We start from the raw sequence: 26614 nt of genomic DNA, 5'->3' as shown, positions 1-26614 counted from the left end.
AAACAATATTTTAAAAAGTAAAATCAGTAAAGCAAAAAAAAAAAAAAAAAGAGAGAGAGAGAGAGAAATATTAGTAAGCAGAATATCTTGATGTTGCCCAAAGTTACTGATTCCTGCTCCACATGTTTTTTCCTCCGGTTTGTACTTTATGATATTATCACTTAATCAGCTATTTGTCTGTCTTTATGGATCCCATCATCATTTTTGTTTTCCTTTACACAAATGTGGTAAGCATTATGAAACAGGTGAAGTTAGGATTTCTTCCTCCACTGTGGCACGTACTTATTTGGGGAGGATCTTTAAACTAGAAAAGCTTAGTCAAAGATGGAAATGCTTTCTTGATTTCTTAGCATCATGTCAAAGGATGAGGTCAGACTGAACCACAGAGAGAGGTCGAGCCAGTACGGAAAACAAGAAAGAAGTGAATAAAGAATCAGCATAAAATCCTGAAAGCCTTGCCTCTAGTCATATCAGGTGATCAAAAAACTCGAAAATGAAGTGCCCTAGAATCTAAAGCACCCTAAACCACCACTAACACTTGTTTTCATAATGAATCAAAAGTAGGTTTATCCTGATTGAGAGGTTCCAGAATCTAAAAATATGTAAAAGTGACCCTCTCTAGTCCAGCTGTCTTTTTTACCAAATTTATGAAAACCGAGGCTCTCTCCGAAGAAGGGAGATACTTTCTCTTCATTAGCAGACTTCCTGTTTGGTTGTCAGCCCTCCGTTTCCTAGCTGGAACTTAGATGCCCTTTGTTCTTCCTGTGACACCAGAGAAATGTATACATGACTCCAGCCTGATTCAGAGGCTCTCCTATGGCTTTTAATTTGTATGTAGTTGAATTATTATATTCTAACATTCCTTTCTTGTTTGCTTAGACATCCTTTTCCTTTTTCTCTTTTATTGCATTTGAATATTAAAAAACCCTTTACTTTTAAATATGTTACAATTGTTTTTACTGCATATATTGATACTACTATATTACATAAATAACATTATTATAAATTATACTGATAAGTGTGAAATCAAAGATGTGGTATCTTTAAAAACATGAGACTATAATACAGGAAAAATATATAGGGTAAAATAACAAATAATTAGCTTATATTTAATTTTATGTGTTAAATAAAAGGTAAATACTCTGCATGATTCTAATATTCTTAATGCTTACAATAAATTTTTACAATAGTTTCCAGTAGTAATTTCTGTTAATCCTCTCTTCTTTTTTCTTTCTTAAATTTACCCTTTTACCCCTTTTAACAATTTACAAAGATCTATTTGTATTTGTATAGCTGAGAACCAATAATTTCATAAATTTAATATACACTAAATTTTGAACTTTATTCCCTTATTAACTTATTTTTAGTCATTCAGCACTTTGCCTAAAGCAAAGCACCTGAATTGAAATTCTGCCAAATTAGAAATTGGTTAACTGTTTTCTAATATTTATAATGAAACACCAACAGAATTCGATTTTCTTCAGGACAAAGAATTACCAGACAGATGTAGTATAATTCCTAAGCTGTTTCAAACCTGACACTTCCTTAAAGTATTAAACAAACCTAACTCCATCCTGAGTAAGGAATTAGCAGTAACTTGGCTTCTGAGGAAATACAAAACTACAATCACTGTCCCTGAAATGTGACACTGTGCTACATTTTCAGTGATCTCAGAGTCACATGCCCTGGCGATGGAGTGCAATTCATCAATGGAGAGTGAATTTTCACGTAGGTCTCACATTTGAAACAGCACTTCTGTTTCTGTAACTTAGGAACAGCAAGCAGAGTTGATGTGATAGGTTTCGTAGGAGCTTCTGAATGTTTATTATAAGTTATGAAAGAGGCAGCCCTATTATCAGGGCTTTCTTCACATCAAGAACTAATTTCCCTGCTATATGATCAATATGAATTTCTCCTGAGGATGCTACATTTCTCAAAATACATTTAACGTATTTCCATTAAAATATTTAATTGTTAAATAGGATTTTTAAAGAATCATGCTTGATGAAAAGTCAAAGTTATTAAACTTTTAACATTTTGAAAATAAGCAGATATAGTAGTATGAAGTGAGTGTAAAGTCTTTCCTTCAAATTACAAATGTGAAGAAAACTGTGACATTGTCTCAGAATGAAGAATTATTCTTTACCTCAATATAAAAAAAATGTTAACATGACAAACAATCTTTCAAAACTTTTTGTTTTGTCTCTTGACAGGAGTAGCAGAAGTCTATAAACAAAAAGGAAAAGAACAGATAATTTATAGGAAAGGAGAAAATCTTTAGTTGGAGAAATAATTCCATGCATATTCCCTTACCCTCAGTTTATAGTCCTCACTGCTTATTATTGGCTTTTGCCAAATAAGGGGAGACTTTGTTCTAGGGGTCAACACCATGCCAGAATATTTCCTACCGCTATAAATTTTTATTGTACTAGAAACATTAATTCATATTCTCTCAAGTACAAGCTACCATTTCAATGTTTGGAGATATTACAGGAATGACATATTAACATAGCAAAATAGTTTTAGAGACAAGTAATATTGGAATTATGTTTATACCCCAGCAACAGTATGAAATTCAGCTTCCGCCATGTGAGCATGTTATGTTTTTACATCTGTGTAAATAAAAACCAGTTCTGATTGAAATGAATCCTGCCAGTTAGTGTCGTGCTACCAGCTATGACAATTTGATGATAAAAATTACCAAGCTACTTTAAATACATTATCATAAGTCATGTTAACTTTAGGTCACATACAAAGTTGTGTAAATAGTTCATTTCTGAACAGATTAACATATATGCATTTCCTTTTGGATTACTATTTAACATATGGCTTTCAAAAATCATGCAATCATGAAAAAATTATTTGAAAATAGAATTTTATAGACATTCTATAAATTTGGAGTTGTAAAATTTTTTGCCCAACACATACATGTGAGAGATGGAAAATTAAAGCTAACATTTAAATACCTTCACCCTGAACTGCTATCATAGGAAGAATTATTAAATAAACATGGTCCTTTTTCTAGAACTTTTAAAGTAAGTATTATTGTCCTATAATTGTCTTTGTATATACAGAACCACAATTAAGCATCATTTTATGTGGTATTCTTTAGCAAGACAATTGTTTATACAAATTGTTGAACTAGTTAGGATTATTTTAGATTTGTTAAAACTCACATAATATGGAGCATAGAGGAAGGGTGACTCTTTCTACAAGTTTAAAAAACATTTGATATTTTCACACCTGAGCACATAAATGCAGAATTAAATTACTTGATAACATAAATAGCCAATGTTGGTCATGTGTCCCTTTAGTCATATGTTCTTTTATGTAAGAAGTTATCGTACCTTCCAGTACCTAAAATAGAAAATCAATTATGTATTTATTATTTCAAAATTGTAGATACTTATACAACCTTACTATTTATTATGATTTAAACACACATAAAAATATAGACTGTATAAAGGTACTCACTATGTGATTCGTTGCAGTAAGACAGTAAAGTAGAAATAGAAAAAAAAAACTTTTGACATTTCACCAATTTTAACTTTTACCTTATGATTTCTACAACTTTAGATAATAAATACTTAAGACAGATACAAAGACACATGGAGGGGCTTCACTGGTGGTTCAGTGGCTAACACTGTGCGCTCCCAATGCAGAGGGCCCAGATTTAATCCCTGGTTGGGCAGCTAGATTCCACATGCCACATAAGACCTGCACAGCTAAATAAATTAATTAATTAAAAAGTAAAGACATTTAAATATGAGATATAGCATATCTTGACATTTTAATAGGAATCCTTTTTTTTTTTTACTTTCAACACTTAGTTAATAGTTTAATCTGAAAATGACTAATTAAACCATAATAGAGAGAAAGTCAAAGTTCTGTCTTTGCCTCCATCACTTGACTTGAATTTGGCATAATCCTTTTGCTTTCTTAGTAAATCTTTTTTTTTTTTTTTTTTTTTTGAGAGTTATATGTTTTGGTAAAATGTGAAAGAATGTGACATCTTAAAATAGGGAGAGTGTGTAGGGTAAATTAAATATCAGTTTTAGAATGCCTCAAAAAGCACAGACAGATGGAAGCAGTCTATTTCATGGGTAGAGTAGAAGGTGAGTAGAATGTGTAGGCAGTGATGAAAATCAAGAAAAGAGAAACTGACGTACTGGAGAAGAGGAGTAATGCAATTTTAAGGTAGTAAGTAGGTGCGAGCCATTTCTTTAGTGGATTTTCCACCCAGGCATTGACCCTTTAAGTTTCTGTCAGTCATTCCTCGCAGAGCGCTTCTTCCCGTTCAGAGGATGCAGGATAGTTCTGCTGGAAACCATACATCATGCTAGCGTTGGGCCATTTTAGATTTCACACCTAACTTTATGAAAGTGCACTTTTGCCTGATGCGGGCGGAGTAGCCGCTAGCCTCACCGTGTGTATCTCTGCTCCCCCGACCCGGTAACGGAGCTCACACGCTCTTGTTTTCACTCCTTAGTATAGCGCACACACAGATCAGTACAGAAGCTGCGACAACGTCTCCGCCAGATCCTCAGACAGCGACGTCAGCGACGCGTCTGCCGTGTCCCGAACCAGCAGTGCCTCCCGCCTCAGCAGCACCAGCTTCCTGTCCGAGCAGTCTGAGCGGCCTCGGGGCAGGATCAGGTGAGTGGCCACCGCTCGTGCCAACCAGGTAGAAGTGTACTTTGCCTCCTGCTTATCCTCGCTCAGAGTTTGGGTAGAGGAGCCAGAGCGTTTCATTGACATGACCGGGACTAGGGTGGCTTCAGCCTTCGTTCACTGTTGTGTAATACTGCCCAGATTCTGCGGTCCTTCCTATCAGGTGGGGCCTGTAACCACAGAGCAATCTCTAAAATGCCTTCTAATATCATTAAATCCACAAAGCATTCTTTAGTCCTGTGTTGGGAAGCCTCTCTGTAAAGGGCCTGGTAGTAAATACTTCAGGCCCTGCTGGACAGCCTCTGTTGCCATGATTTATAATGTCATTGTACAGAAACTCTGCAGTCAAGTGAGCACCGTCGTAGTCCAATAAAGTTTTATTTACAGAAGAACAGAGCAGGCTACATTTTCCCGTAGGCTATAATTTACTGAGCACGTCTTCAGTCCCCAAGCAGTTGGTGCACCTTCAGGTGGGGGTGATAGCAAAATACACATCCCTCTTGTTTACATTAAGGGACTTGTAAGAGATTTGCATGCAGTTTGTTTAAATCACCAGCAATTATCTTGGTTCTCAGGAGGTAAATAGCCCTGCTGAAGGGGAAAAGACCTCAGGAATCTGGTCCTGTCTTCAGTAAAACAGACTCAGTATGGACAAGGCATATTTTGTATTTGCTCTTAACTAGTTCCCAGAAGTAGAAGTTTCACTGAAGGCATTTCAGTGTTGTTGAGAGGCCCTTGAAATGTAAATGTTCAAAACAGGAGCAGTTATCTTCCTAACACTCTGAAAGCTGGGATGGTGGCACGCTTGGATGATGATCCTGGAGCGTTCTGTCTTCCTGGATTTCTCTGCACCTTGCTCACCTGTTGATGTAATTTGAGAGCAGTTATCTTACTGTTAATTGACAGTGTCTCACTGAGAATCTGCAAGAGAAGTTCTGATCAGTCAAGATATTAGTGGAACATTTTAGCTCTGTTTTGAATATTCTCTGCCTCTGGTCCTAACAGAGTATTAAGCTCTCTAAAAGTGAAGAAAGAATTAGAAAAGCTAAAGAATATCTCTATTGAGCTGGTAGGATAGAGGGTGTAAAAATGATTCTAATTGATCCCTTTGTATTGAAATATTATTAAGATACTGTGTTTCAGAACCTATTTAGCTTAGCAAGAATATTGATAAATAGGGGATTAAACAAAAACTTTTTCACTTTTAATCACCAAAAACAACTTAATTTATATTCATAACAGACTCTAGTGGCATGAGTCCTGTGGTATAAAATATAACTAATTAATAGAATTCACGTTACAAACCAACTCTGAGAATGCTATGTGGGTCCACTGTCATTCTCTTGAAATTTCAGGAGAATTAAGTCTTCAAAAGTTTATCTTCAGGAAAAATTTGGCAGCATGGCTTCTAAGGAAGAAAACAAAGAACAGAAATTTTAGGCAGCTCAAGGGCAAGGTACTATGATTTTGTACAAAGGGTGAGAAGGAACTACATGATAGTGATTGGAGCCGAGGTTACTTTGCGGGAAAATGATAGTTTATCAGATCAGTTCAGTACCGTCGCTCAGTTGTGTCTGACCCTTTGCAACCCCATGGACTGCAGCACGCCAGCTTCCCTGTCCATCACCAACTCCTGGAGCTTACTCAGACTCATGTTCATCGCGTCAGTGATGCCATCCAACCATCTCATCCTCTGTCATCCCCTTCTCCTCCTGCCTTCAATCTTTCCCAGCACCAGGGTCTTTTCCAGTGAGTCGATTCTGTGCATCAGGTGGCCAAAGTATTGGAGTTTCAGCTTCAGCATCAGTCCTTCCGATGATAACACTCACTATATTATACGAAGCAGAAGATAGATGATGTTTTGCCTCCTTGATTCTTATGATTTCTATTTATTGAAGTTGATGAAGACAGAGATTAGACCTGGAAACAGTACAAGTGAATTTCTTAATAACAAATCTGTTTTCTCTGGTCGTTTCCCTGTTTTCAGCTCCTCTTTCTTGTCTCTGTAGCTTGGAGCATGTTTGAGTTATTTTTATTTAAGTGGATTATGTAAAGGCAGGCAGTTAAACTAATGGCTAAACAAGTTTCCCCTGAAGCTAAGGTGAAGAAGTATTTTCCTGTGGCCCGATGCTCGAGGTCGTAATTGGTAGATGTTTGATTTCTTAGGACACTTAGGAATAAAGAGAGTAGGATGAGATATGGAAGGGCAAGACTTTCTTTTGACATTTAAAACCTAGTTATCTTTTGATATATGTTCTTCCCAAGGAATATCCATAGGTGCACAGATGCACATGTTAACACACACACACACACACACACACACACACACACACAGTTCAGAGTTGCTTTGCATCCACCATTAGCCTTGTGATAAAAACTTGAGAGGAGGGTTTGTAATGAAGAAACAAAGAACAAAATATCAAATGGTTGCAGGCTCTTCAACCCTAAATATCCCCAATGCTTATAACACTATGAATATTTATTTTTCTCAATATAATATTGTTTTGCCTTTCTTTATTTTTAGAAACTAACTACCTTCATAGGTTTTAAAATTCTACATATTCAAGCTCATATATAAAGTATCTGATCAATATGATAATAGATATATTTACATTTCATAATATGTACCAGCAAGCCTTTGAGATCCAATCAAGCATAAGGACTTTATTATTTCCCAAGAATTCATGATAGCATAATATCTATGCTACACACTCAAGGAGATTGTAATCTGCTTAAGAGTTTAAAACGTATTTTTTATGTTCTGGCTCCCTATACAAGAGGTCAGATCTTTGACAATGTGGGCAGGAAGCTGAGATGGTTAAGATGAAACCAGGATTCAAACCCTAGTCTTTTCTTTCCACATTGAACACAAACTTTTCCCCACACTTAGTTAATTTAAAGATTAAAATATGTGCTATATTTATTGAAAGAATCAGCATATAAACCCACTCACTTCAAACCCATGTTGTTCAGGGCTCACATATAAATATCTTTGCTTATATCTTCCTATGAAACATGAAATGCTTGGCTCTACATTGCCTAGGACGGGTTTTATACTGAAAGTCATTAAAAGGATTAGAAGACACTATAGCATCCCCTGAAGACAGTTTCAGAATCTAAAAGTCCACCAAGTGTCCAGTACACTCCTTAAGGTCCCAGAGAGAGAGAGAAACCACTGACTTCATCTTGTCCATATCATATAGAACCATAGTATGCAGGCAATTAAATACCATATATGGTTCTGATTCCATCTATCCAAGTATGTGATGAACCAAGAAAATGTAAAGGTAGGCACCTCTGAGATGAGCAGTGGGCTGCACAGTGTGATACATGGGCCAGCATCTCCCACATACTGCTTGCTACACTTGCCTGTTGATAATTCACAGGACAAACTATAGTTCTTGAGGTTTGGAGTTCTACCTTGTAACAGCTTGTTTATCTCTGCTTACTCCAGCATATACCAAGTTTATTTCATTCTAGAAGATCTGTTTCCCAGGGACATCCATTAATGTGTTGCATAGTTTTTAAGTAAAGTTTGAGAAATTCCATTTTAGATAGCCAGCATCCTATTGCCTAAGAGATAAAAGGCTTTAAAGAGAGCTTCAAAAACCCTGTTTGGGGAACAAATGAAATTAAGCCCTTACAAAATATGTATAGGTTGAAGAATATAAATATATTTAGATGACCAATCTCTTAAAGATCATTTACAGAATATTAGGAATTCACAGACCATATCGTGAATCTTTTGTGTTTGACATAATGATTAGGCAAAAGATACTTGACCACTGGGGGTGGCACCAGCTAAACCATATGTTTCTGTGTGAACTGAAATAAGAGCATCTCTCCCCCTAGATGCACTGTAAATGCTTCATTCAAAATAACCCAAAATGTACTTAATGTTTTCAAAGGTTATATAAACAGGGATCTACAGTAGAAAAGCATATACTATACTGTTTATTGGAGAAGGAAATGGCAACCCACTCCAGTGTTCTTGCCTGGAGAATCCCAACCTGGTGGGCTGCCGTCTATGGGGTCGCACAGAGTCGGACACGACTGAAGCGACTTAGCAGCAGCATACTGTTTATGTTAATTAACCTTTTGTAGATAGAATGAATTAAAAGTTCTTAAAAAAATGTTGTCATGGATTCAAAGTACTTAAAACTTAAGTAATTCTAGGATGATTCTTACAGGACAAAATCAACACAGTAATCCAAAGTGCATGTGTGCTAAGTTGCTTTAGTTGTGTCTGATTCTGCAACCCTAGGGACTGTAGCCCACCAGACTCCTCTGCCTATGGGATTCTCTAGGCAAGAATATGGGAGTGGGTTGCTGTATCCTTCTCCAGGGGATCTTCTCAACCCAGGGCTCAAACCCATGTCTCTTATGCCTGCTGCACTGGCAGGCAATTTCTTTACCACAGGTGCCACCTGGGAAGCCCAGTTCAAAATAATAAGCATCAATAAAGATTTGAGGTCCCTTCTTTTTCAGATTTGTTCTGCATGTGACATATAATTTTCATTTAGTATTAGCTTAAATAGTTCTCGAAGAACATTTTCCCTTCCAACCATAAAGAATGTAAAGTGTATTAGCAGAGGGAGGGTGACAAGTGAAAGTCGCTCAGTCATGTCCAACTCCTTCTGACCCTATGGACTGTATGCAGCCTGCCAGGCTCCTCTGTCCATTAAATTCTGCAGGCCAGAATACTGGAATGGGTAGCCATTCCCTTCTCCAGGGGATCTTCCTAACCCAGGGATCAAACCCAGTTCTCCCACATTGCGGGAAGCCCCATAATTGATAATAAGAAATGCACATGTTCTGGAAGCCAGAAAGAATATGTTAAGTTTCTGAGTTTTATTTATTTATTTATTGCATCAAAGAAAATATTTATCGCAAAAAGAAGCTGAATTTTTATGATATAGCTCTGAATTTTTTCATCTTTATCATGTATCAATTTTTTTCCAGGCAGACAAATTTCAGATGTTTTATATAAGATCAAACTACAAAACCAAATACAAGTATAATCCTATAAAATCCTTTAATTGTACTCAGATGATACATAATTTTAGAAGTTCTGTCAAAATCAACAGTTTCCCAGCGACCTTCACATATAAACTTTTGTCAGCATTGACAAAGGTTTGCCTTGATCTACAAGGTCACCTTTCTATATCAAAGTGAATTTTGATAAACAAACTTGCTGAGCAAATTTGATGCAAATAGTTTTTGGTCTTTTTATCATCTTTTTGGAAGAATATTTTCTTTTATTTTTTTTAATTTTTTTTTATTTAATTTTAAAATCTTTAATTCTTACATGTGTCCCCAAACATGAACCCCCCTCCCCTCCCTCCCCATAACATCTCAGTGGGTCATCCCCATGCACCAACCCCAAGCATGCTGTATCCTGCGTCAGACATAGACTGGCGATTCAATTCTTACATGATAGTATACGTGATAGAATGCCATTCTCCCAAATCATCCCACCCTCTCCCTCTCCCTCTGAGTCCAAAAGTCCGTTATACACTGCTGTGTCTCTTTTCCTGTCTTGCATACAGGGTCGTCATTGCTATCTTTCTAAATTCCATATATATGTGTTAGTATACTGTATTGGTGTTTTTCTTTCTGGCTTACTTCACTCTGTATAATTGGCTCCAGTTTCATCCATCTCATCAGAACTGATTCAAATGAATTCTTTTTAACGACTGAGTAATACTCCATTGTGTACATGTACCAAAGCTTTCTTATCCATTCATCTGCTGATGGACATCTAGGTTGTTTCCGTGTCCTGGCTATTATAAACAGTGCTGCGATGAACATTGGGGTACATGTGTCTCTTTCAATTCTGGTTTCCTCGGTGTGTATGCCCAGCAGTGGGATTGCTGGGTCATAAGGTAGTTCTATTTTCAGTTTTTTAAGGAATCCCCACACTGTTCTCCATAGTGGCTGTACTAGTTTGCATTCCCACCAACAGTGTAGGAGGGTTCCCTTTTCTCCACACCCTCTCCAGCATTTATTGCTTGCAGATTTTTGGATCGAAGCCATTCTGACTGGTGTGAAGTGGTACCTCATTGTGGTTTTGATTTGCATTTCTCTAATAATGAGTGATGTTGAGCATCTTTTCATGTGTTTGTTAGCCATCCATATGTCTTCTTTGGAGAAATGTCTATTTAGATCTTTGGCCCATTTTTTTTTTCAAAAGCAGTTCTTTTCTACAAGCATAGTTTGAAAGATACGAGAGCTTTTTAAATGCAGCTTTTTCCTATACACAAATAGTAATTTCGGAGCAGGAAATTTACTAAAATCTGGCAGTTGATGTCAGTAGGCATAATAATAAGTAGGCACATACTTAAGGAAATATACTTATTGGAGGATTTTAAAACATTGCAGGTTAAATTATTCGATATTTTAAATTCTGATAGAGAATAAGTGCATAGTTTAATATATTCCAGAAAATCAATCTTGATATTGCAGTTATGCTTGAAAAATATTACAGAAAATTTCAAAAGCCCTTAATTTCATGGTAGTTCTTCAGCTCCATGAGGGAATATAGGATACCATTTAAAAATAATCTTTGGAAATTTTATGACGGTATTTGAAAAATACTTAACTGCAAAATTATTCACTATATCGATAGCTCAGAATAACAAATGAAACTTTCATTTTTATATACTTATTATTATGCCTACTGACATTGAATATAGTCAAGAGGACTGCGAGGGAATTTTAAAGCTGTCCACACAATTTTGCATGCCCTCCTGTTTTCCTATGGAAAAACAAAGTCAACTTAATCTGCAGAAGTACTAAAAAGAAAGGAAAATAACATGGACTTTGGGTGATGGGGAGAAACTAACTGGAACACAGTGAGAGATGCTGGATATTGAATATCTGAGGAAGGAAATATATCTTGGCATTCTTCTTTCATGGAATTTCTTCGTTTTAATTGTCATAGTCTGATGAGAGGACTGTTATTATTTCCTGTGACCAGATTGAAGCAGTAGAGAGATGGAAAGACTGTGCCACGTGCCCTTTAAAAACTCTCTGCCTTTGTGGTGAAATTACTAAATAATACTTGTTAGTATACCGTGTGACCGAAGGGGCCATGCAACTGAGTTGTTAAATCATGCCATGTCCACCACATAAACACAATTCTCTTGACCTGTAAGTATAAGTAACAGACAGTCCTTAGAGTAGTGAATTTGAGCTCTTGGGGCAAGTGAGTAGATTTTCCTGGTGAGAGTCTTCATTGCAAACCTTTAGTACTACTACAGGGGTCTGGTTCCATTTCTAGCTGGGGAACTAAGATTCTGCAAGCTGTGCAGTCAAAAAAAAAAAAAATAGACTGCAGTTTGAAGGGAAACAGCAACAGTCTGATTTGAACAGCTCCATTCTGTTTGTTTTTACTGATCTGTTCTGTCAATTCCTTATAGGGTTACTAAGATGTTTTGTCGAAATCTGGGAAAGTTAGCAGAGTATTAGATTAATGCTTCCTACTTAATAGGCAATAAAATGGTCAGTTATAATAAAGTTTCAAGTTTTGATGGAAACCTAGAATACCTCATAAAGATGGGAGTTACTTGTCAAAGTGATCATTTGTAATTAGACCTCAGAGACAACTTCTGTCTCTTAGGGAAAAATAGCCACACTGCATATGGAGTTTTAAAGTATGCTGTAACGTTTTGTTATTTGTAGAAATCTAATTCCCTGTAAGGATTAAATCAGATAATTTTTAGCATTTCAAATATTTTAAAGAGCATGCTCAATGGACATTGTAGATACTGTTAATTAGAAACTTTTCTTTAATGAGAAAAATAAGACTGTGTTTGGAAGAATATATTAGAAGATTTATTTCATTTATTATTTTATTTGAGGTGAAAAAAAAATCTTTGAAAGTTCAAACCAACAAACTGTATTAATAACTTTGCTTGTAATACATGCTCATCTATTTATGATACTAAATCATACTTGATTTTATTCGAGTGTAATTTTCCAATTTAATTAATTATGCTAAAAGAAGTTACACATTTAATTTAATACTCTGTTGTTAAATGAAATAAAAGTATAATTCTCTCTTCTTAATTATTATTTCCCCACAATATACAAGAAATTAGCTTACATACTTCTAACAGCACATCTTCAGTGTAGCAAATTATTAGAAAGCTATAGTTTATACATCTTTTAAATGCAAGGTAAATAACATAGGTTATGAATCCTATAGTGAATTGACTATATTAAAGCAACTTTCAAATAAAACCAATTTATTTCCTAAGAATAGTTTTGAAAGAGAAACAGAATTCAGCTTTGGGGTTCAGATCCCTGTTCACTGTGAGAGATGTGATTGTAGTTGTGGTCTTGATTTTTGACAACAGGCATGAGCAGCGCATTTACTCTGGGGCTTTGAGTGATGTCCATAAGCACCACCTTTGGCTTCAGGGCAGACTCAGGTATGGGAGACCACCCCTGTTGGTGAGATGTTGACTGGCTTTGCTTCAATGCTCTGTAACCTCCACAGCACACGAGGGCTTCCTAAAGGACCACTGATGTGGCCCTTTTGTTTGATGTGCGGTCACTGCCGCACAGACTGGCTGTAGTATTCTATTCGCTCTCAAACAGCAGGGTGACTGTTCTGAGAGGACCTCAATTTGTTACTATATTTTTATGCCAAAACAAAAAAGGATATTTCTAATGGGAATTTTCTAACAGATTCTGAAGTTTCTATTTATCCTACTGTGTTTACATGTTTATATCTTCATGTTGGAGAACTGATTGCTGATTTTAAACCTGGCGGTATTACATAAATGAACAGCTAATAGTTTTTATGGTCTCCATGTCTGAATTCTGGTTGTCAACATTAAATATCTGTTCTTTGGGACAGTCTTCATATTTCCATGGCAATTATCCTATAATTTAAAGTGGATATGAATCCTTTCACTCCAAACCAATGCTTCCCAAACTTCAGTTATTTCACATGTCAAGTTTGTAATTTTTCCATGACTGTGTAATACATACATAATTTTTAATGTATTAAAAATATGGTGCTGACATGTAAAGTGTGTTTTATGATTATCAGATATTCCAATAGATGGTTTACATGCAATATCATGAGTGCTGTAATCGCCCAGTAGTGTAACTGCTAATAGTCTCTTTTTATAAATAAAAAGAGAAGCAACATATTGACTTTGCTTGGCAATAAGCGGTAGAGCTAGAATCAAGAGCCAGATGATTTAATCTTTTGTCTTTATGTGGTGAATCTATTTATCTCTAATATTTTTTATTTTTGCTTTAAGTTGATTTTGTCTTACATGAAAAGTTTTAAAACCAATGTTCAGTCTAACTTTTCACAGCCTTTTACTTTTAACCTATCTGTTAAAGGTTATAAGTTATATATGAGTTATATCTCTTGTAACCAGCATAGAGCTGGATTTAGATTTTTTTTTTTTCCTTCTTGCTTGGCAATCTGTATTATTTAATTAGCTACCTAATCCTTTTACACATATTTTGATTTCTTAGGTATTTGGAATTCTTTCTACTGTCTTATTTAATATTTTCAACTGTTATTATCTTATTTTTTCTCTTTCCTGATTGATTATGAATTGAACTGTTTTTATTTCATTCTCCATTATTATGGAAATTATATTATTTCCATGATTTTAGTGCCTAATTTTGTGCTTCAAGTATATATATTTCATTAAGCAATAAATCTAAAAGATAACAATTATTTCTGCTGGTGCCAGAGGGGGAAAAAAAATGACTGTAGTACACTTTAGTTCTGTTACCATCCCTCCACCATTTACATATTTTATGTCTCGTGTTTTAATTATATGTTGTTTTCTTTCTTGCATTACTGGATGTGGTTTTTTTAAATGCTTTAGAATGACCCATGTTTTTTCTTGTTTCTCTGCTAACCATTTCTTGGTGCATTGTAGAGCTTCCCTTGGGGGAGCATTGTCTGTCTTCCTGAAATATATACATTATATTACATTGTATTATTTATGTAAGCAAGTCTATGGCACCAGTGAAGGTCCCATAGGGCTTAGACAAAACCCACATTCTTCCTTTTTCTTCAATCGTCTTGACTCTGCGGGGGTTTCACTTCTAAGTCTCCCCTGACCCTGGACTCAAGTATCAAAATTTCTCATCTGCAGAACCTCCCAAGACATTCACACTTAGTTAACAACCTGTTTTCAGGCCCTCTTGGTTTTTGGGCCACAGAATTTCTCTTCCTTTCTTAGGAACTTGGGTGTGTATTTTAAAACGTATTTGTTGTAATTTTCCCATCAGTTCTGGGTATTGGGGAAGAAAAGGATTTTTTCAGAATGTATCATCTACTACTTTGCTGGAAATAGAAGCTCCTATTTAAATGTGCTACTATTTCCTTAAAATTTTTAAAGGTTTACTCACTTAAAAGGATATTGTTTTAAACAAAAGGAACAAATAAATAATTGTAGCAAAAAGCACTATGGCCCTAAGGATCTTGTCCCAAGGAAGAGGGCAAATGCCAGGGCAGGGAAAAGAGAATTGAGTCTTGAACAGGCAGTGAGATCTATGGCCCAGGAAAACAAAATGCTGGGATGGGGGGAGTAAGGAGCTGAGGACCAGGAGATACGGAAAGAGAGAGTGGGAGAGAGAGAGGGGAGAGGGAGGGGGGAAGGAGAGAGGGAGAGGGAAGAACAGAGGGAAAGAGGGAGGTCCAGAGGAGAAAGGGCCCTTGGATGCTGAGGAGACCCGGAAACCGGAAAACGGGGAGAGAGACGTGAGCTGGGGTAAAAGGTAGATTACGGTCCAGATGGAGGGAGAGACTCCGAGGATGTCTGAATTTAAGGGATGGAGCCTGAGAGAGCCATATGTTAAGGGAGCTGTTTGTCATCCTGGAATAAAGAGGCCATTAGAGGTTGCTTTGGACTCAGATGCCGGTCTTTGGTTAGCTGTGGCCGAGGTGACAGGACAGCCCAGCATGTGAAGTTGGGCCTGCTGGACACCTGGGGCCCCTGTATTCACCCAGGGAGCAGGACCAGTGCAGGATGCTGCGAAGCAAGCAAACAAAGTAAATAGACAACAAAATCCTTAACCTCTAACATCCCATCAGTTCAGTTCAGTCAGTCAGTCGTGTCCAACTCTTTGACACCCCATGGACCACAGCACGCTAGGCTTCCCTGTTCATCACCAACTCTGGAGTTTACTCAAAGTCACATCCAGTAAGTCAGTGATGCCATCCAGCCATCTCATCATCTGGCATCCCTTTCTCCTCCTGCCCTCAATCTTTCCCAGCATCAGGATCTTTTCAAATGAGTCAGTCCTTCGCATCAGGTGGCCAAAGTATTCAAGTTTCAGCTGCAGCATCAGTCTTTCCAGTGAATACTCAGGAGTGATTTCCTTTAGGATGGACTGGTTGGATCTCCTTGCAGTCCAAGGGACTCTCAAGAGTCTTCTCCAACACCACAGTTCAAAAGCATCAATTCTTCAGCACTCAGCTTTCTTTATAGTCCAACTCTCACATCCATACATGACCACTGGAGAAACCATAGCTTTGACTAGATGGGCCTTTGCTGGCAAAGTAATGTCTCTGCTTTTTAATATGTTGTTTAGGTTGGTCATAGCTTTTCTTCCCAGAAGCAAGCATCTAGAAAGTGTTAGTCCTCAGTTGGGTCTGACTCTTTGCAACCCCATGGACTGTAGCCCACCAGGCTCCTCTGTCCAAGGGATTTTCCAGGCAAGAATACTGGAGTGGGTTGCCATTTCCTTCTCCACAGGATCTTCCTGACCCAGGGATTGAACCTGGGTCTCATGCATTGCGGCAGATTCTTTACCATCTGAGCCACCAGGGAAGCCTACAGTTGTCTCTGTTCAGTTCAGTTCAGTCGTTCAGTCATGTCTGACCCTTTGTGACCCCATGAATCGCAGCACACCAGACCCCCCTGTCCATCACCAACTCCCAGACTCAGACTCACGTCCATCGAGTCAGTGATGCCATCCAGCCATCTCATCTTCTGTTGTCCCCTTCTCCTCCTGCCCCCAATCCATCCCAGCATCAGAGTCTTTTCCAATGAGTCAACTCTTCGCATGAGGTGGCCAAAGTACTGGAGTTTCACCTTTAGCATCATTCCCTCCAAAGAAATACCAGGGCTGATCTCCTTCAGAATGGACTGGTTGGATCTCTTTGCAGTCCAAGGGACTCTCAAGAGTCTTCTCCAACACCACAGTTCAAAAGCATCAACTCTTTGGTGCTCAGCTTTCTTCACAGTCCAACTCTCACATCCATACATGACTACTGGAAAAACCATAGCCTTGACTAGATGGACCTTTGTTGGCAAAGTAATGCCTCTGCTTTTCTTTTTTATTTTTTTACTTTATTTTATTTATTTTTTTATTTTCCAGATCTTATTTCATTTATTTATTTATTTATTTATTTTTACTTTACAATACTGTATTGGTTTTGCCAAACATGAACATGAATCTGCCATGGGTGTACACGTGTTCCCAATCCTGAACCCCCCCTCTCACCTCCCTCCCCATACCATCCCTCTAGGTCATCCCAGTACACCAGCCCCAAACATCCTGTATCCTGCATCGAACCTAGACTGGTGATTTGTTTCTAATATGAAATTATACATGTTTCAATGCCATTCTCCCAAATCATCCCTCTCCTTTTCCCGCAGAGTCCAAAAGACTGTTCTATACATCCGTGTCTCTTTTGCTGTCTCACATACAGAGTTATTGTTACCACCTTTCTAACTTCCATATATATTCGTCAGTATACTGTATTGGTGTTTTTCTTTCTGGCTTTCTTCACTCTGTATAATAGGTTCCAGTTTCATCCACCTCATTAGAACTGATTCAAATGTATTCTTTTTAATGGCTGAGTAATACTCCATTGTGTATATGTACCACAGCTTTCTTATCCATTCATCTGCTGATGGACATCTAGCTTGCTTCCATGTCCTGGCTATTATAAACAGTGCTGTGATGAACATTGGGGTACACATGTCCCTTTCAATTCTGGTTTCCTTGGTGGGTATGCCCAGCAGTGGGGTTGCTGGGTCATAAGGCAGTTCTATTTTCAGTTTTTTAAGGAATCTCCACACTGTTCTCCATAATGGCCGTACTAGTTTGCATTCCCACCAACAGTGGAAGAGGGTTCCTTTTTCTCCACACCCTCTCCAGCATTTGTTGCTTGTAGACTTTTGGATGGACGCCATTCTGACTGGCATGAAATGGTACCTTATTGTGGTTTTGATTTGCATATCTCTGATAATGAGTGATGTTGAGCATGTTTTCATGTGTTTGTTAGCCATCTGTATGTCTTCTTTGGAGAAATGTCTATTTAGTTCTTTGGCCCATTTTTTGATTGGGTCTTTTATTTTTCTGGAATTGAGCTGCAGGAGTTGCTTGTATATTTTTGAGATTAGTTGTTTGTCAGTTGCTTCATTTGCTATTATTTTCTCCCATTCCGAAAGCTGTCTTTTCACCTTGCTTATAGTTTCCTTTGTTGTGCAGAAGCTTTTAATTTTAATTAAGTCCCATTTGTTTATTTTTGCTTTTATTTCCAGTATTCTGGGAGGTAGGTCATAGAGGATCCTGCTGTGATTTATGTCGGAGACTGTTTTGCCTATGTTCTCCTCTAGGAGTTTTATAGTTTCTGGTCTTACATTTAGATCTTTAATCCATTTTGAGTTTATTTTTGTGTATGGTGTTAGAAAGTGTTCTAGTGTCATTCTTTTGCAAGTGGTTGACCAGTTTTCACGGCCTCACTTGTTAAAGAGGTTGTCTTTAATCCATTGTATATTCTTGTCTCCTTTGTTGAAGATAAGGGTGTCCATAGGTGCGTGGATTTATCTCTGGGCTTTCTATTTTGTTCCATTGATCTATGTTTCTGTCTTTGTGCCTGTACCATACTGTCTTGATGACTGTGGCTTTGTAGTAGAGCCTGAAGTCAGGCAGGTAGATTCCTCCAGTTCCATTCTTCTTTCTCAAGGTTGCTTTGGCTATTCAAGGCTTTTTGTATTTCCATACAAATTGTGAAATTATTTGTTCTAACTCTGAAATATACCACTGGTAGCTTGCAAGTGATTGCATTGAATCTGTAGATTGCTTTGGGTGGTATACTCACTTTCACTATATTGATTCTGCTGATCCATGAACATGGTATATTTCTCCATCTATTAGTGTGCTCTTTGATTTCTTTCACCAGTGTTTTATAGTTTTCTATATATAGGTATTTAGTTTCTTTAGGTAGATATATTCCTAAATATTTTATCCTTTTCATTGCAATGGTGAATGGAATTGTTTCCTTTATTTCTTTTTCTACTTTCTCATTATTAGTGTATAGGTATGCAACAGATTTCAGTGTGTGGATTTTATATCCTGAAACTTTACTATATTCATTGATTAGCTCTAGTAATTTTCTGGTAGAGTCTTTAGGGTTTTCTGTGTAGAGGATCATGTCATCTGCAAACAGTGAGAGTTTTACTTCTTCTTTTCCAATTTGGATTCCTTTTATTTCTTTTTCTGCTCTGATTGCTGTGGCAAAAACTTCCAGAATTATGTTGAATAGTAGTGGTGAAAGTGGGCACCCTTGTGTTGTTCCTGACTTTAGGGGAAATGCTTTCAATTTTTCACCATTGAGGATAATGTTTGCTGTGGGTTTGTCATATATAGCTTTTATTATGTTGAGATATGTTCCTAGGTTGGTCATAACTTTTCTTCCAAGGAGTAAGCATCTTTTACTTTCATGGCTGCAGTCACCATCTGCAGTGATTTTGGAGCCCCCCAAAATAAAGCCTGAAACTGTTTCCACTGTTTCCCCTTCTATTCCTCATGAAGTGATGGGACCAGATGCCATGATCTTCATTTTCTGAACATTGAGCTTTAAGCCAACTTTTTCACTCTCCACTTTCACTTTCATCAAGAGGCTTTATAGTTCCTCTTCACTTTCTGCCTTAAAGGTGGTGTCATTTGCATATCTGGGGTTACTGATATTTCTCCCTGCAATCTTGATTCCAGCTTGTGCTGCTTTCAGCCCAGCGTTTCTCATGATGTACTCTGCATAGAAATTAAATAAGCAGGGTGACAATATACAGCCTTGACGTACTCCTTTTCCTATTTGGAACCAGTCTGTTGTTCCATGTCCAGTTCTAACTGTTGCTTCCAGACCTGCATATAGGTTTCTCAAGAGGTAGGTCAGGTGGTCTGGTATTCCCATCTCTTTCAGAGTTTTCCAGTTTATTGTGATCCACACAGTCAAAGGCTTTGGCATAGTCAATAAAGCAGAAATAGATGCTTTTCTAGAACTCTGTTGCTTTTTCAACATCTGATACAGCAGATGTTGGCAATTTGATCTCTGGTTCCTCTGCCTTGTGTAAAACCAGCTTGAACATCTAGAAGTTCACCATTCACGTATTGCTAAAGCCTGGCTTGGAGAAATTTGAGCATTACTTTACTAGCGTGTGAGATGAGTGTAATTGTGCGGTAGTTTGAGCATTCTTTGACATTGTCTTTCTTTGGGATTGGAATGAAAACTGGCCTTTTCTACTCCTGTGGCCTCTGTGAGTTTTCCAACTTTGCTGGCATATTGAGTGCAGCATTTTCACAGCATCATCTTTCAGGATTTGAAGTAGCTCAACTGGAATTTCATCACCTCCACTAGCTTTGTTCGTAGTGATGCCTTCCAAGGCCCACTTGACTTCACATTCCAGGATGTCTGGCTCTAGGTGAGTGATCACATCATCGTGATTATCTTGGTCGTGAAGATCTTTTTTGTACAGTTCTTCTGTGTATTCTTGCGACTTCTTCTTAATATCTTCTGCTTCTGTTAGGTCCATACCATTTCTGTCCTTTATCGAGCCCATCTTTGCATGAAATGTTCCCTTGGTATCTCTAATTTTCTTGAAGAGATCTCTAGTCTTTCTCATTCTGTTGTTTTCCTCTATTTCTTTGCATTGATTGCTGAAGAAGTCTTTCTTATCTCTTCTTGCTATTCTTTGGAACTCTGCATTCAGATACTTATATCTTTCCTTTTCTCCTTTGCTTTTCACTTCTCTTCTTTTCACAGCTATTTGTAAGGCCTCCCCAGACAGCCATTTTTCTTTTTTGCATTTCTTTTCCAGGATGATGGTCTTGATCCCTGTCTCCTGTACAATGTCACGAACCTCCATCCATAATTCATCAGGCACTCTATCTATCAGATATGGTCCCTTAAATCTATTTCTCACTTCTACTGTATAATCATAAGGGATGTGATTTAGGTCATACCTGAATGGTCTAGTGGTTTTCTCTACTTTCATCAATGTAAGTCTGAATTTGGCAACAAGCAATTCATGATCTGAGCCACAGTCAGTTTCTGGTATTGTTTTTGTTGACTGTATAGAGCTTCTCCGTCTTTGGCTGCAAAGAATATAATCAAATTGTCTCTGTAGGTTCTAGGAAATACTGAAGTGAGCCTCTTCCCCAAGCCCCTGACTCACATGAGAGAGCACCAAGTCTTCACCCAGACTGCATTCTGTCCAGAGCAGAGTCAGTCGTGGCTTCCCGGCCCTTTGCCAGTGGTATACTTTGTGACTCTGGGTGGAAACCTGGAGACAGCCACCGAGATCTTTGGTCTGAAGTCCAAAGTTAAGGTCTGGAGAAAACTTGCAGGAAATTGGGACAGAGAGCTGATGGGGACTGCAGCTTATCTAGATCTTGTAGTTCTATGGTCAGAATGGACATATATAAAGAGGTGTTACGTTTCATAACTGAAAATGAGTGTAAGGAGAAGGTCTTACCCAAATTGAAGAATTTTCTGAAAGATTGTGTTTTACTGAACTTAAGGAAGATCACTCTTGTGGGCAGAGTTCTCCACAGTCTGTAGATGCCACTGACCTCCTGCATCTTGGTTGTTGCTCGCTTTAGAGTGGGACTGGGTTCATGGACCCTCTAGTGTCAGGTTCTAGTCAGAGTGGATGGAATCGCACGCATAAATCCTACCAGGTCATTAGGAAGCCGGGATTCTGAAGGGAACGGATGTCAGCCATTACAGATCAAATCATTGCAGAAAGATTCATCCTTACTTTCAAAACACTGTCAAGTTTCATTTTCTTATTAAACTTTTAACTGAATCTGCTCCAAATGTTTCTGTGTCTGTGCATAAAGTCTTGATTTTATTTTGTCAAAACATAGAAAAGATAAAGCTATAAGAAATTCTTAATATTTATGTTTACTTTAGTGATATAAAGTGAATGCTAAATATATAATTTTAGCATTATTTGCCATATATTAAATAATAATATTTAATAACATTAAATAGTAAAAAATATTTAGTTGTATTATCACACTTATAATGTTAGTTTATAGTTAATTGTATCAGTTACTTATGTATGGGTTTATCTAATGTAAGTTCCTAGTTCCAGAAAAGTGGTCAGGTTTGCATCTCAGGTATGAAAAAGGACACATGGAAACATAGCAAGAGCATGTGTGAGGAAGTTGAGGGATTCAGAAGGGTGTGAAAAAGGGGAAGTAAGATGATTATTTGCTTCCCTGGTGGCTCAGAGGATAAAGCGTCTGCCTGCAATGCACGAGGCCCAGGTTCGATCCCTGGGTTGGGAAGATCCCCTGGAGAAGGAAATGACAGCCCACTCCAGTATTCTTGCCTGGAGAATCCCATGGACAGAGGAGTGGGCTACAGCCCATGGGGTCGCAAAGAGCTGGAAATGACTGAGCGACTTCACTTCACTTCAAAGTACTAATGGGCTTCCCAGGTGGCACTAATGGTAAGGAACCTGCCTGCCAATGCCAGAAACTTAAGAGACTTGGCTTTGATCCCTGGGTCAGGAAGAGCCCCTGGAGGAGGGCATGGCAACCCACTCCAGTATTCTTGCCTGGAGAATTCCATGGACAGAGGAGCCTGGCAGGCTACAGTCCATAAGGTTGCAAAGAGTCACACACAACTGATGGAACTTAGCACGCACAACGTACTAAATAGATAGTATATGCAGAGTAAATAAAGAACTGAAAGTACATGCAGACACTATCTACTGTCTATCTATCTCTATTATCTGTCTATCTACCTGTCATCTGTCTCTAGCATCTATCTCTCTAGCATCTGTCTATATCTATCTATTTATCAGTCTATCTATCTATCTATCTGTCTATATCTGCTTTGATACTATCACTAACCAGTATTGAGAACTTCAGCATGTACACTAATTCTGTAGAGCTGAATTTACTTTTCTGTTTAGCCATTCATTCATTCACTCATTCATCCCTTTCCAGTCATGTATTGGGTGCCTATTATATGAAGGTACCATACTTGATGCCAATTATATGGTGCAAAGCAAAACCAACTCATAGTATATATGTAATATTAGGATGCATATATGCGTCTGAGAAATGAGACTCAACCTGCCACTCCTGCCTCTCAGGACTGTGAAAGAATAGAATGAAGGGTAGCCATGCTGCATGTTTATAACTCAGCTACTGCACACAAATGTCAAGAATTAAGTGAGTTTCTTTGTCTTTGAAAAGTTATTCTTACATCTCTCACAGGTCAGATTACTACATAAGGTATGACACAACACCTTTCTTTTTTTTATTATCTGGATTTTGATTATTAATATTTAACTTTTCCACTTGACTGGGCTTTATGATGGGCTGAATGAATGTATGTTGGCTTGGAGAAGTCCAATTTCATTAGTGTGGAAATTTTCAGAGTCATGCCCCTGGACTGTTGGTATTCTAATGAACGTTAACTGTCTGCAAATTGCCACATACAGGTTTGAAACAGGCATATTAAAGGATAAGAAGAGGAGACTCAGATAGCAGGGCTCTGAGCTTTACCCTTCCAATAGAGCAGTTTTACTAGGATTTGTTTTATTAATTCAAGACTTATATCATTAACTATAAAGCAGAAGTATCACTGCCTTTAAAGCATATGTTAGACCAAATGTGGTACAATAATTTCTAGTGCTATGATTTGAAGGAAAAAATTAAAATATGAGATTCAGTTCTAATTCTTTAGCTATTAAGTATTTTTAATTCAGATAGTATCATAATTTGGCCAATGGTTTGTCTATTATGTTGCAAGTCCTTGGTATGATACATTAGGAAAAAATTCTATTTCAAAGAAAAAGGAAACTTGCAGACTCCTAGGTCTACGTTGAGCTTAGATGGTCTTTTTTCCTACTGCATATTTTACTTATGAATAATGCACTTGGTGTATGAAGTAAAAGAAGTGCTTGGGATTGCTTTTTAGCACAATAGCTTTACACAGTATGATACAGACTATGTAAAATAATATATTTTATTTTCAAATCCATTGCTTTAGCATACATACTTAACAGATTTCATACTACACTTGGTAACTTAAATTTAAAACAATATGGTAAAAATTGTAAAGGCTTTTTTTTACTTTATCATTTTTTAAGACAGTAATCACTTAGAGCTACATTTCTTTACTCATTTTTAAATCTGATTACCTGATTTCAACCAGGACATCATAAAACGCAGACACAATAATGAAATTGGTATAATCAGCACTCACTGACTGAATGCATAGTACATACCCAGTTTAGTAACTCAAAAACCCTAGACCTTGAAGGATTCTCAAAAGACCTTATGCACTAGCTTCCTATAATTAGTGGAAATGTTTTCTAAGTTATTTGCATCATCCAAAATAATTGGTGATCTTTGTTCCTTTATAAACTAAAACAGCAGTTATATCATGAAATCACTTGTGTGTCCATCTTCAGCTTTCTGACTTTATCATTTTGTGACTCATTTATACTATTTTATGGTTCATACATGATATGAGAAAGTATTTACTTTTTTACTTTTTTTTTAACTTTAGTTTGATTTGCTATGTTTCAGGTATACAGCAATGTGATCCAGTTACATTTATATATGTGTGTGTGTGTACATATATGCACATACATGTATGTATATGAGGGGAATGGTTTCCATGTGGCACTAGTGGTGAAGAACCCACCTGCCAAAGCAGGAGACATCAGAGACATGGTTTTGATCCCTGAGTCAGGAAGATCTCCTAGAAGAGGGCGTGGCAACCCACTCTAGTATTCTTACCCGGAGAATCCCATGGACAGAGGAGCCTGGAGGGCTACATTCCATAGAGTCACAAAGAGCTGGACATGACTCAAGCCACTTAGCATGCATGCACTCACACATATATATGTGTGTACATATATATGGGTATGTATGTATATATATATGGGTATGTATGTATATATGTATGTATGTGTATGTATGTATGTGTATATATGTATGTATATACAAACACATATACATGTATGCATATTTTCTTATTCATTTCCATTATAGGTTATTATAAGATATTGAATATAGATCCCTTTGCTATATAGTTGATCCTTGTTGTTTATCTATTATATATATATATATATATATATTAGCATGTGTTTGTTAATCCAGACTCATACTTTATCCCTTCCCTACCTGCTTTCCATTTTGGTAACAGTAAGTTTTTCTTTATCTGTGAGTCTATTTTGTAAATAAGTTCATTTGTATCACTTTTTGGATTCCACATAAATGATATCATATAATATTTGTCTTTCTCTGACTTACTTCACTTAAAATGATCATTTCTACTTGCAGCCATATTGCTAAAATTGGCAAAATTTCATTTTTTTATGACTGAGTAACATTCCATTGCATATATGTACCACATTTTCTTTATCCATTCATCTGTGGGTGGACACCTGGGTTGCTTCCATGTCTTGGATATTGCAAATACTGCTGCAAGGAACACTGAAGTGCCTGTATTGTTTTGAATTATGGTTTCCTCTGGAGTGGGATTGGTAGATCATATGGTGGTTCTCTTTTTCATTTTTTGAACAACAGCCATACTGTTCTCCATAGTGGCTGCATTCCCACCAACAATGTAGGGAGGTTCCCTTTTATTTTCTAACGTTTAAGTATTTAGTGAATATTGTACACACACCAGATTTTGTTGAACAGTGTGTGTATTGTGTACACACACATGTATATTTGATTGAATTGATAATAGACTGGAAATACATGTGTATATAGTTAGTTCATTATTTATAATCACTAAGGTCCTTAAATGTTTCTTAGAATAAATAATAAACAAATGATTGATTTATGTAGTATTTGAACAGAATAAGTATACTCTTTCTACCTCATTAACCACCTAGTTCCCAAATCAAAAAGTTGGAAGCTTCCCTAGTTTTATCTCCTCCCAATCCTCTTTCTAACACTTTCTTTGTAGCATTATCAGCCCCCACTAGACTTCTGGATGTTCTTTCCCTAAAGACCTCCCCACATGACATTTTAACCTCACAGGTACTCTGTGTTTGTCTTGATACACTGTGGCCTCTTGCAGGACCCAACCAGTGTGTTACCTGAGATCTTTTCATTCCTCCCACCTCCAGGAACCAGTGATTACCTTTGGGAGACTTAATCCCTCTCGTAAAGAACTTGTGTTCAAGTCAGTCATCGAGTAATACAATCAATTTTACTTCCTAAATAGAACTCCTGATCACAGACTGCAGATTGAAGAGGATAGATATTTTTATTCATCTCTAACTGCCAACTGAAAGCTACCCAAATTTTGTAAGAAGACAAAAACTTTTATCTACTATGAAACTAGGAGACAACAGCATCCTTAAATTATAAACTACAGAAAATAGCTTTCAAATTCAGTGAAATCTGTACTAAAAGGAGGAGAAATACCAAGAGTAGATGCTGACTTATTCAGCTACTGAATAATGTAGAGTTCTCTAAATGACACAGCCTTAAAAAGCCTAATGAAAATGTACACTCAAATCTGTGGGAATTAGAGAACTTCTAGACCTGGGACATCCTGAAGCAGTGTTTCATACCTCAGAGGAGCATCTGACATCTGCTCAGAGGAGAAGCCTTGCTGGTCTGCCAGGCTGTGTGTCACCTATAGCCTGTCAGGGAACTGTGAATAGAAGCAAGTTGGAAA

At 37.3% G+C, this 26614-nt stretch overlaps 1 protein-coding gene across 40 annotated transcripts in view; it reads left to right on the top strand.

Moving 5' to 3' along the window:
• RIMS1 (regulating synaptic membrane exocytosis 1) overlaps positions 1-26614 on the top strand; it is a 596921-nt gene that overhangs the window by 486324 nt on the left and 83983 nt on the right. For 26 of the 40 annotated variants that reach the window (XM_068983550.1, XM_068983577.1, XM_068983575.1 and 23 more), the window contains one exon: positions 4490-4656. The exons of the other annotated variants lie outside the window; for them this stretch is intronic. In XM_068983550.1, the coding sequence (XP_068839651.1) occupies positions 4490-4656 (167 nt within the window). The remainder of the gene's footprint in view (positions 1-4489; positions 4657-26614) is intronic. 40 annotated transcript variants of the gene reach the window in all.

The sequence above is a fragment of the Capricornis sumatraensis genome, chromosome 11 (assembly GCF_032405125.1).
Source record: "Capricornis sumatraensis isolate serow.1 chromosome 11, serow.2, whole genome shotgun sequence".
Lineage (NCBI taxonomy): Eukaryota > Metazoa > Chordata > Mammalia > Artiodactyla > Bovidae > Capricornis > Capricornis sumatraensis.
This window is presented reverse-complemented; position numbering and strand designations above follow the sequence as displayed.